This window comes from Schistocerca nitens, chromosome 8 (assembly GCF_023898315.1).
Source record: "Schistocerca nitens isolate TAMUIC-IGC-003100 chromosome 8, iqSchNite1.1, whole genome shotgun sequence".
Lineage (NCBI taxonomy): Eukaryota > Metazoa > Arthropoda > Insecta > Orthoptera > Acrididae > Schistocerca > Schistocerca nitens.
In genome coordinates this window covers 210,931,631-210,944,441 of record NC_064621.1, presented here as the reverse complement: position 1 = coordinate 210,944,441, position 12,811 = coordinate 210,931,631, and the positions used below count along the sequence as shown (strand labels likewise).

At 43.7% G+C, this 12,811-nt stretch overlaps 1 protein-coding gene across 2 annotated transcripts in view; it reads right to left on the bottom strand.

Annotated features, from left to right (window-relative positions):
* Window positions 1–12,811, bottom strand: part of LOC126198462 (protein goliath) — a 692,272-nt gene that overhangs the window by 48,441 nt on the left and 631,020 nt on the right. The window contains exon 4 of one of the 2 annotated variants that reach the window (XM_049934806.1): window positions 11,145–11,246. The exons of the other annotated variant lie outside the window; for it this stretch is intronic. Within the exon in view, the coding sequence (XP_049790763.1) occupies window positions 11,145–11,246 (102 nt within the window). The remainder of the gene's footprint in view (window positions 1–11,144; window positions 11,247–12,811) is intronic. 2 annotated transcript variants of the gene reach the window in all.

The window sequence follows — 12,811 nt, the reverse complement described above, 5'->3', positions numbered from 1 at the left end:
GAGTGCACCCCGTACCAGCCCCAAACCAAGAAAATATTCCTGGCAGTACCGGTACTCAATGCATCTGTGGTTAATCAAAATACCAGCCTGCCACTTCAAAGCACCGTACATCTACACTGACGGAAAAAAATCGCAGCACCAAGGAGTTGGTGCGACATAAATGAAAAGTGGTAGGTGTTTTTTCTCAAAATACGAACGTGTATATGAGGCGACGGCTCGACTCCTAATCAGAATTAGTTATTAACCTATTTTTTTCATCACTGGTTATTTTATTTATTATATGACATTTGACAGATAATATAATGAAAATAACCACGTGTATCTGCATAAAGTTTCAGTTATGTTTTCCACGGTCGTATGACAAATACCATTCTACAACGTCATTCGCGTCATTAGTTATCGCGGTTTGACTTGGGCTTTCCAAGCCTGTCTCTCGTCTTTGAATTACAAATAGTAAATAGTCAAATAACGTATGAAATTCAGTACAACTTCATGAAAATGGATGCGTTTTTTTTATTACCACTCAAATGCTATAAATTACATAATGTGACCGGTGAAGGGAAATATACACCGGGTGATCAAAAAGTCAGTATAAATTTTAAAACTTAATAAACCACGGAGTAATGTAGATATTGGCTTCTCAGGTTCCCAGACCTCAGTCCGTGCGATTATTGGCTTTGGGGTTACCTGAAGTCGCAAATGTATCGTGATCGACCGACATCTCTAGGGATGCTGAAAGACAACATCAACGCCAATGCCTCGCCATAACTCCGGACATGCTTTACAGTGCTGTTCACAACATTAATCATCGACTACAGCTATGTTTGAGGAATGATGGTGGACATATTGAGCATTTCCTGTAAAGAACATCACCTTTGCTTTGTCTTACTTTGTTACGCTAATTATTGCTATTCTGATTAGATGAAGCACCATCTGTCGGACATTTTTTGAACGTTTGTATTTTTTGGTTCTAACAAAACCCCATCTCATTCCAAGCGTGTGTGTCAATTTGTACCTCTCTATCTACATTATTCCGTGATTTATTCAGTTTTCAAATTTATACTGAAAAATGGTTGAAATGGCTCTGAGCACTATGGGACTCAACTGCTGAGGTCACCAGTCCCCTAGAACTTAGAACTAGTTAAACCTAACTAACCTAAGGACATCACAAACATCCATGCCCGAGGCAGGATTCGAACCTGCGACCGTAGCGGTCTTGCGGTTCCAGACTGCAGCGCCTTTAACCGCACGGCCACTTCGGCCGGCATTTATACTGACTTTTTGATCACCCGGTATATTAAAAAGTGGTTGATGGGGGATTCGAACCGTCGCCTCGTGCATGACCCGCTTGCAACGTGCGGACGCTAACCGCCTTTTTTTTTCAATTTATTGGTCATAACATTCTACAGTATTACATAATTTTCAACTGACATTTAAAAGTATTAAAACAAACTAAAATTACCAGAATGAGATCGAGATACTGGCAGAAGTAAAGCTGTGAGTACCGGGCGTGAGTCGTGCTTCGGTAGCTCAGATGGTAGAGCACTTGCCCGCGAAAGGCAAAGGTCCCGAGTTCGAGTCTCGGTCGGGCACACAGTTTTAATCTGCCAGGAAGTTTCAAACTAAAATTAATTACAGGTTCCTTGACATTTTAGAAGAAATCCAAGTCTAGACCAGAGAGTGATGTTCGTCATCTACATCTACATCTACATTTATACTCCGCAAGCCACCCAACGGTGTGTGGCGGAGGGCACTTTACGTGCCACTGTCATTACCTCCATTTTCTGTTCCAGTCGCGTATGGTTCGCGGGAAGAACGACTGTCTGAAAGCCTCCGTGCGCGCTCGAATTTCTCTAATTTTACATTCGTGATCTCCTCGGGAGGTATAAGTAGGGGGAAGCAATATATTCGATACCTCATCCAGAAACGCACCCTCTCGAAACCTGGCGAGCAAGCTACACCGCGATGCAGAGCGCCTCTCTTGCAGAGTCTGCCACTTGAGTTTGCTAAACATCTCCGTAACGCTATCACGCTTACCAAATAACCGTGTGGCGAAACGCGCCGCTCTTCTTTGGATCTTCTCCATCTCCTCCATCAACCCGATCTGGTACGGATCCCACACTGATGAGCAATACTCAAGTATAGGTCGAACGAGTGTTTTGTAAGCCACCTCCTTTGTTGATGGACTACATTTTCTAAGGACTCTCCCAATGAATCTCAACCTGGTACCCGCCTTACCAACAATTAATTTTATGTGATCATTCCACTTCAAATCGTTCCGCACGCATACTACCAGATATTTTACAGAAGTAACTGCTACCAGTGTTTGTTCCGCTATCATATAATCATACAATAAAGGATCCTTCTTTCTATGTATTCGCAATACATTACATTTATCTATGTTAAGGGTCAGTTGCCACTCCCTGCACCAAGTGCCTATCCGCTGCAGATCTTCCTGCATTTCGCTACAATTTTCTAATGCTGCAACTTCCCTGTATACTACAGCATCAACCGCGAAAAGCCGCATGGAACTTCCGACACTATCTACTAGGTCATTTATATATATTGTGAAAAGCAATGGTCCCATAACACTCCCCTGTGGCACGCCAGAGGTTACCTTAACGTCTGCAGACGTCTCTCCATTGAGAACAACATGCTGTGTTCTGTTTGCTAAAAACTCTTCAATTCAGTCACACAGCTGGCCTGATATTCCGTAGGCTCTTACTTTGTTTATCAGGCGACAGTGCGGAACTGTATCGAACGCCTTCCGGAAGTCAAGGAAAATAGCATCTACCTGGGAGCCTGTATCTAATATTTTCTGGGTCTCATGAACAAATAAAGCGAGTTGGGTCTCACATGATCGCTGTTTCCGGAATCCATGTTGATTCCTACAGAGTAGATTCTGGGTTTCCAAAAACGACATGATACTCGAGCAAAAAACATGTTCTAAAATTCTACAACAGATCGACGTCAGAGATATAGGTCTATAGTTTTGCGCATCTGCTCGACGACCCTTCTTGAAGACTGGGACTACCTGTGCTCTTTTCCAATCATTTGGAACCTTCCGTTCCTCTAGAGACTTGCAGTACACGGCTGTTAGAAGGGGGGCAAGTTCTTTCGCGTACTCTGTGTAGAATCGAACTGGTATCCCGTCAGGTCCAGTGGACTTTCCTCTGTTGAGTGATTCCAGTTGCTTTTCTATTCCTTGGACACTTATTTCGATGTCAGCCATTTTTTCGTTTGTGCGAGGATTTAGAGAAGGAACTGCAGTGCGGTCTTCCTCTGTGAAACAGCTTTGGAAAAAGGTGTTTAGTATTTCAGCTTTACGCGTGTCATCCTCTGTTTCAATGCCATCATCATCCCGGAGTGTCTGGATATGCTGTTTCGAGCCACTTACTGATTTAACGTAAGACCAGAACTTCCTAGGATTTTCTGTCAAGTCGGTACATAGAATTTTACTTTCGAATTCACTGAACGCTTCACGCATAGCCCTCCTTACGCTAACTTTAACATCGTTTAGCTTCTGTTTGAGAGGTTCTGGCTGCGTTTAAACTTGGAGTGAAGCTCTCTTTGCTTTCGCAGTAGTTTCCTAACTTTGTTGTTGAACCACGGTGGGTTTTTCCCGTCCCTCACAGTTTTACTCGGCACGTACCTGTCTAAAACGCGTTTTACGATTGCCTTGAACTTTTTCCATAAACGCTCAACATTGTCAGTGCCGGAACAGAAATTTTCGTTTTGATCTGTTAGGTAGTCTGAAATCTGCCTTCTATTACTCTTGCTAAACAGATAAACCTTCCTCCCTTTTTTTATATTCCTATTAACTTCCATATTCAGGGATGCTGCAACGGCCATATGATCACTGATTCCCTGTTCTGCACCTACAGAGTCGAAAAGTTCGGGTCTGTTTGTTATCAGTAGGTCCGAGATGTTATCTTCACGAGTTGGTTCTCTGTTTAATTGCTCGAGGTAATTTTCGGATAGTGCACTCAGTATAATGTCACTCGATGCTCTGTCCCTACCACCCGTCCTAAACATCTGAGTGTTCCAGTCTATATCTGCTAAATTGAAATCTCCACCTAAGACTATAACATGCTGAGAAAATTTATGTGAAATGTATTCCAAATTTTCTCTCATTTGATCGTATGTGTTTTTCAAAGATCAAATTATCATCGAAAATTGGAGTTCACATGACGGTTCTTCTGTGAAAGTTGGCGTATGTATCATAATAATTAGTCAAGCTTAGTAGCTTGTGATGCTGGTCGGAGATGTACTTCCAAAAATCTCCTTCGCTCTTTTCTTTACTGGACAGTTTGACCACAATGATGTCTGGCGACGGTACCTTCGCGCAGATACTTCAGTTACATAATACACGAGTAAAACTTCTCTTGCAATTTTCTCGAAATTGCCGGAGCAGTGCATATTACTAATTGCACACTATGTTGTTTTAATGGCCTACTAAGCGTGTACAAAGTCTGAAGTAAATCTGTGATACGAACGGCGTGGCCTACCCTTGTGAGTTGAGGAAAATGGGCACTCCTTTCAGCAGCTCACTTAATAACTCTGTGGGAAATAACTAAATAAATTATACTCAGAACGCCACGGAAAGAGTAAAGTTTCTTGCGTTTACCTTTCTAAATAAATATTCAGCTCACTAATAAATTCGAATGTTACAGAGACAGCGCTACGAGGCCTCTCGTCAACGTCCGTTTTCCACAGCAGAGAGAATAATATTCGTGATGCACCTTCCAGACAGCTTTCCAGGGACCACTTCAATTACGGGATGGGCTGCGTTAAAGTTAATTCGTTAGAGCCCTGTAGTTTTGTCACTCGTACTCTTTAGGTGATGTGAATTGCCGCTACAATTCCCAACGAAGTGCGATATCCTTCGCTTCACTGTCAGTAGTTTAAAATAATTACAGGCCTCCAGTGTGTCACCGAAAGTACGACAGAGAAATTTACTCCTAAACGTTCGCGGCGGCCATAGTTCTTATCCTCATATACCGAAGAAAGCCAACTTTCTTGAGTGTCAACTGGGCATTTAATAACGCACAACGCCCTAAATTTTGCCTCCGTTTATCATGGCCACTATCTTCAACTGACAATATTTCACGTGTCACATTACACGTGCCGCTTTCTTGAATCGAGCGATATATGGCTGTCAGAAACATAACGAGCTTCTCCATGGCGACCAGCCTGAACTCCAAAACAATGAGCAAATGCAGATCAACTCACATGATTCACAAAGGGCGCTGAACAGACAAGTGAAATCTTTGGTTACACATTTTCGTAAAGCATTTGATTAACTAATGTATCAACGCCCTTCATAGGAAATACGTGTGGAACACCTGACCATGTTGGCAAACTGGTGTGTGATTTCTTGATTTAGAGAACGTAAACTGTTAGGCTAGACGTGCAGTCATGCATAGAAATAATTTCGGAAGTGGTCCAGCATTATCATGTCATGTAATAAGCTAAATGAAGTGGCAGGTGACGCATTCTTTCGTCAAATGATACAGTTATCTGTGATAAGATATTGGGTGATGATAATTGTATGCAGCGACGTACAGAATCTGGCGAAATAGCAGTTTAGTGCAAAAATTGTAACTACAAAAGCTTTCAGTGTAGACCAATCTGAAGTTATGCTTTTCGCGAGGAATAAAAATATAAAAACTTAGACTACACAATTAATGAATTACAGGTGGAGTCAACTATGTCACACAAACACCAAGGAGCAACAACAGGACACTAGGCAATGTTAAATGGAACTTCCTTATAAATTCAGTTGTAGTTAATTCAAATTGGAGTTTGCTTACGTAAGATAATGTTTATAAAATTACATTTAGTTGATGGGATAACATATCGCATCTTAATTAATATGGGCACTTTACTAGGCTAGTATACGAAGGCATGGATTGCAAAAGTAATACGCAGAAACAATTTATAAATAAACGGTAGAACTGATGCTTAGCATAGCATATCGTATTGGAGGTACAAATCGTAGGAGGAGGCCAAGAGATGAATGCACTTAAGCAGATTCACAAGGATGTAGGTTGCAGTAGTTACTCGGAGATGAAGAGGCTTGAACAGGATAGAGTAGCATGGAGAGCTGCCTCAAACCTGTCTTTGGACTGAAGACCACAACAACACAGTAGCATTTGCGGCAAAACGTTGAAAATTTGGGAGATGAGAACCATCAGATACATGGTAACATCACAAGACACTCGAACGGAACGTAATCAAGAAAATGGTGTGGTGGTGGTGGTGGTGGTGGTGGTGGTGGTGGTGGTGGTGGTGGTGGGGGAGGGTGTCTTTGTCTTGTGCTGCTTACAGAGATTCTGCAGAAATATCCATTTACTTGAAACGGAGCGAATCCATTGGAGCTTTGGGAAGATCTCAAGAATGTACACCCGACGCTTTATATTTTAGTAAGGCTGTACGTCAGTGTTGTTGTGACATCTGTGTTAGCTGAGAGGCTATTTTCGAAGGCTGGTATTAATATCCCGCCAAGAAGAAAAAAACTCTTGACTCCAAGCTCTTGTCGTACCTACTTCTTGGAGTTGTCAGTCCTAAAGATGTGGGAAGTAGGTATTATTCACTTGTAAGTGTAAATCACATTCTATGCAAAAAAAGAGGTGTAGGTAACACACATACAACAGAAAAAATTGGCTTCCTATATGAACGAAAAATTGGGTTTTTTTCAGTCTTAAAAATGAGTGTTACATTTTCAATTTTCTTGTAAAAACGAGCCTAGTTTTCGATTCGTATTTTTTTTAGTATTTTGAAAATGACAGCATTTTTGAATTTCACTCCTTTGAGCCAACATCGATCACGGATGCTGGGTAGGTTTTTGAAAAACTGTTAATATTGCTGATTTTCAAATACTATTTTCAGTTTAGAAGAACTGTTTTCTCCTGGTAAACAAGATTTAGCTATAAAACAACAGGACTATTGCTGTAAAATTTTATTTCAAAACATACATATATTTACTTATTGTCATTCTCAGTACTCTCCTCTCCTCTACCCCTACAATACTCCATGCGTATTTTCCACTGATGGAAATAATGCTGGACGTATCCATCTGTGAGCTCTTTGATGACTAGTGACGCTTTTTCTTTCACTGCTTCAACGGACTGAAATCTTGTTCCTTTTAATGCAGATTTGACTTTGGGGAAAAAATAAATCACACGTGGTGCTAGGTCATGTGAATAAGGTGGGTGGTCCAACACTGCGACGCTGCAGTTCGCTAGAAACGTCTTAAGAGACAATATGGTATGAGCCGCTGCGTTGTCTTGATGCATAAGCCATTACTTGTTCTTCCACAATGCGGTTCATTTTTCCCTTATTTTCTCAAGGAGTTGAATAAAAACCTCAAGGTAGTAACATTAATTAATAATTTGACATTCAGGCACCCAGTGAAGATACATAATTCTAAGAATATCGAAAAAAATCTTCATCGCTTTGAATCTTGGTTTGCTCATCCGAGCTTTTTTCGCTCTCGGTGAAACTAGACCCTTCCAGTGCATGGACTGTCGCGTAGTTTCTGGATCATAAGTGTAAAACCGAGATTCGTCACATGCTATCACTCTTTCCAAGAAATTAGAACCATTTTCAGTGGTATTCGAAGTGTCAGTACAAACATTTTCACAAGCTTCTTTATGTTCAATCGTGAGAATTTTTGGCACCAGTTTCGTAAGCACTTTTCTTACTTTCATTTGGTTGTATAAAATTTGCCTTGGGCGTTTTTTGTCAATTGCTACAGTTTGAGCAATCGATCGAATACTCAACCGACGGTCATATCGAATCTGATTACAAACTGACAAAAATATTTTAAAAAAAGTAGATATTGTTGAGGTGTGTCCCGGGCAATCTTGAAAGCGTTTGAAGCACTCGAAAACTCGCGCACGGGATAAACAATCTTCGCCATACACTTCTTATAGCAACAGATAGGTTTCCGTAGCAGTTTTACGGGGTTTCATGAGTAACTTCACGACAGTTAATTGCTCTATAATTACACTTATCATTTTTCCGTCGAAACAAAATAACAGGTCTCACACAGACGAAGGCCACGGCCACACTGATTTGTCTACATACACCAGAAATGCCGTATTCGACGTAGAAGGCTTGACGCTCCACAACTGTTGGTGGTTCTCCTCTGCAGCAGCAATTTGAGCAGCAGCAGTGAAACATCTACATCTATCTACATCTACATTTACACTCCGAAAGCCACCCAACGGTGTGTGGCGGAGGGCACTTTACGTGCCACTGTCATTACCTCCCTTTCCTGTTCCAGTCGTGTATGGTTCGCTGGAAGAACGACTGCCGGAAAGCCTCCGTGCGCGCTCGAATTTCTCTAATTTTACATTCGTGATCTCCTCGGGAGGTATAAGTAGAGGGAAGCAATATATTTTCGATACCTCATCCAAAAACGCACCCTCTCGAAACCTGGACAGCAAGCTACACCGCGATGCAGAGCGCCTCTCTTGCAGAGTCTGTCACTTGAGTTTGCTAAACATCTCCGTAACGCTATCACGCTTACCAAATAACCCTGTGACGAAACGCGCCGCTCTTCTTTGGATCCTCTCTATCTCCTCTGTCAACCCGACCTGGTACGGATGCCAAACTGATGAGCAATACTCGAGTATAGGTCGAACGAGTGTTTTGTAAACCACCTCCTTTGTTGATGGACTACATTTTCTAAGGACTCTCCCAATGAATCTCAACCTGGCATCCGCCTTACCAACAATTAATTTTATATGATCATTCCACTTCAAATCGTTCCGCACGCATACTCCCAGATATTTTACAGAAGTAACTGCTACCAGTGTTTGGCCAGCTATCATATAATCATACAACCGTTACAAATCGCTTACTTCAAGAACAGCTCCAAGCCAGACGCATTGTAGTATGCATTCCACTGACCCCAAACCACCGCCATTTGCGACTTCAGTGGTCAAGCGAGAGCTCATTGGAGAGACTGGTGGAGGTCTGTTTTGTGATGATAGCTGATAGCTGGTGCCATTAATGTCCGTGTGTTGATTAGGAGGAGGCCAGTTGAGGACTTGCACCCAACCTGTCAACGTACTAGATATACTGGACCTACACCTGGACTTATGATCTGGGATGTGATTTCGTATGACAGCAGGAGAATTCTCGTGATTATCCCACGCACCCAGACGTCAGTCTGGTGATACAACTTGTTGTACTGCCTTTGATGAACAGCATTTCAGGGGGTGTTTTTCAATAGGATAACGCTCGTCCACATGCCGCTGTTGTTCAAATGGCTCTGATCACTATGGGACTTAACATCTGAGGTCATCTGTCCCCGCCGCTGTTGTAATCCAACATGTTCTACAGTGTGTCGACATGTCACCTTGGCCTGCCGGCCGGTGTGGCCAAGCGGTTAAAGGCGCTACAGTCTGGAACCGCGTGACCGCTACGGTCGCAGGTTCGAATCCTGCCTCGGGCATGGATGTGTGTGATGTCCTTAAGTTAGTTAGGTTTAAGTAGTTCTAAGTTCTAGGGGACTGATGACCTTAGAAGTTAAGTCCCATAGTGCTCAGAGCCATTTGAACCATTTTTTTTTTCACCTTGGCCTGCTCGATCACCAGTTCTGTATCTAATCGAGCACATAACGGACATTATCGGACGATAAATCCAGCTTCATCCACAAACGGCATTAACCGTCCTTTTATTGACTGGTCAAATGCAACAGGCATGGAACTCCATCTCCCAAACTTACATCCGGTACCCGTTCAACGTAATGCATGCACGTCTGGATGCTCGCATTCAACATTCTGGTGGTTACAGCGATTATCAGTGTCCCACAAATTAACACTGTGTGCCGGACCGAGACTCGAACTCGGGACCTTTGCCTTTCGCGGGCAAGTGCTCTACCAACTGAGTTACCCAAGCACGAATCACGCCTCGTCCCCACAGCTTTACTTCTGCCAGTTAGTAGAGCACTTGCCCGCGAAAGGCCAGGGTCCCGAGTTCGAGTCTCGGTCCGGCACATAGTTTTAATCTGCCTGGAAGTTGCATATCAGCGCACACTCCGGAGCAGAGTGAAAATCTCATTCTGGAATGTCCCACAACTTCACATTTGCAATGGCTTATTTCGCGCTTACATTAACCAATGATCTTGCAATGGTAATCACTTAAATATCTTACCTACACAAATATATTCCCGAAATTTCATTACTCTAGATTATTTTTTGGTGTCACGATTTCCTCCATCAGTGTAATTTTTTTATAAAAATTAAACAAATTTCTTGACAAAATTATTGTGGCTGTTGATATACTTTCCGGGATGTGAGGTCGTGGTCCAAGAACTTTTCTGCTCCTTACGTTTCGTCCAGGACTGCGCTGGACTTCCTCAGAGGCGCTGCTCCGCTGAGTCTTGCCGGCAAGACTCAGCGGAGCAGCGCCTCTGAGGAAGTCCAGCGCAGTCCTGGACGAAACGTAAGGAGCAGAAAAGTTCTTGGACCACGACCTCACATCCCGGAAAGTATATCAACAGCCATGTCACCCGGTCGTGAAAGCCTTCATTCTACAAAAACTATTGTGTACGTCAACAATGACAGATCTCACACAGAACAAGTTTGGGTAATCACTCTTTTTGACATTTCGAATATCTGATAGTTCGATCACTCTCAATGTGATTTATCTTCAGTATCGAATACCGCAAAGCTAATTTATCGAAAATTCGGGGTATTGCCATTTACACCCAGGAGCGTTCCGTTCTCGATCTGTGGAGTTGTCATACTGTCTCACTTGCCGGAAGTAAGCTATATGGGTACAAATTATAAATGGAAAAAATTAAAGACACGGCAGACAATGGTTGCGCCTCTACGGTACTACTTGTAGCTCTCTAAGAGGCTTGCCGAGCCGCGATGCGCTGGGAAGTTCGGTAGTAAGCCCTCCAACAAGCACCGGAAATATTCCGAGCAGCGTAAGGTAGCAAGCAGCGGTCTGTACGTCCTTCCCTAGCGGAATGCAAGGCCTAGCTACTGCAGGCATTCGCGGGTACGCACGGTTACGAAACGCCCTACAAGGCCGGCGCTTCTTAAGCGGTCATGCAAACTTGCGCCCGAGTCCTAGCGGAGAACGGGTTCAGGCTGCCTAGGGACCCGGCGTGCTGTACTTACAGGTGGACACACTTGTAAGCCGGCAGCTCCGTGTTGCAAATGGTGAACCTGGAGTTTACGAGGAACAGGCTTCCCGTCCCGCCGCCGCCGGACGCGTCCTCGCTGCGCCGCGTTAACAGAAGAAAGAACACATCAATCAGTCGCCATCACAGACTTTTCCTCCCTAATACGTTCCAACATCGGCCGAAAATATTGATATACGTGGAAATCAACTGTGAAACGAACTAACACCACCCTCGCCCGCCCGGCTAGCCGCGCGGTCTGACGCGCTGCTTCCCGAGCGGGAAGGCGTGCCGGTCCCCGGCACGAATCCGCCAGGCGGATTAGTTTCGAGGTCCGGTGAGCCGGCCAGCCTGTGGATGGTTTTTATGGCGGTTTTCCATCTGCCTCGGCGAATGCGGGCTGGTTCCCCTTATTCTGCCTCAGTTGCCCTATGTTGGCGATTTCTACGCAAACACTGTCTACACGTACGCGTACACCATAATTATTCTACCAAGCAAACATTTGGGTTTACACTCGTCTGGTATGAGACGTTCCCGGGGACGGGAAGGGGGGGGGGAGGGGTCCACTGGGGGCTGAACCCTGGGTTCGGTGTGGGGCGGCGGTGATGTGAGTGGACTGCTGAAGCCTGTTGTGGGGTTGTGAACCGCTGAAGGCCACGGCGGGACGAAGCCTCTCCGTCGTTTCTAGGTCCCCAGTTTCATACACACACTACAGTACACAATACCACTCTCAATCGCAAAGACGCAACACAACAGTGGAGAACGAGCCATCCTGCGGATCTCAATAACTCTCAGTGTACTCATGTATTACCAACTAGGGAGCTGAGGTAAAGATGATAAAACATGATTTCTGCGGTTGAGCAGTAACTCAAACTAAACATTTACTACTACATAAAGACCAAATTGCCTGCATCTGTGTATATTCCACAAGCCACTTCGAACTGATTAAGACATTTGGACGTCGCGAGGATGGATTCCGCTTTCGTCGGTGGAGGGTAGTACCGGACAATAAACTGAATACGATTGGCTTCTTGTCCTCACGAAGCGGACAGAGAAGCTCAACTATAGAGTACAGAGGAAGTGGGGGATGGTTGGAATTTGAAAGAAATGCATGTAAGGAGTCGGGACTGTAATTTGACGTGTTTTGTGTTATGATTTGGTTGCACATGTGGTTATATTGTTGAAGGAAATAAATTGTAATTAAATATAGTTTTTTAACATTACAAAAATTATGGTTATTCCTTGTTCTTGTGATGATTAGATTTAAGAAAACTCATTGTTGACTAACGAAACAGTACATGTTTCAATAAACAAACATCTCAAGGACAGTTGCAGGTAACTGATTTTGTTACCAACAGAGATGTCCTGTTGTGCAGCGAGTTCTTTGTTATCTGTCGATCACCTCGAATGAGAGTTCAAAATGGTTCAAATGGCTCTGAGCACTATGGGACTTAACATCTGAGGTCATCACTCCCCTAGACTTACAACTACTTAAACCTAACTAACCTAAGGACATCACACACATCCATGCCCGAGGCAGGATTCGAACCTGCGACCGTAGCAGCAGGGTGGTTCCGGACTGAAGTGCCTAGAACCGCTCGACCACAGCGGCCGGCTAAGTGCTGTTAAATGTAAAAGTTATGCATGTTATTTTATTCGATTTTT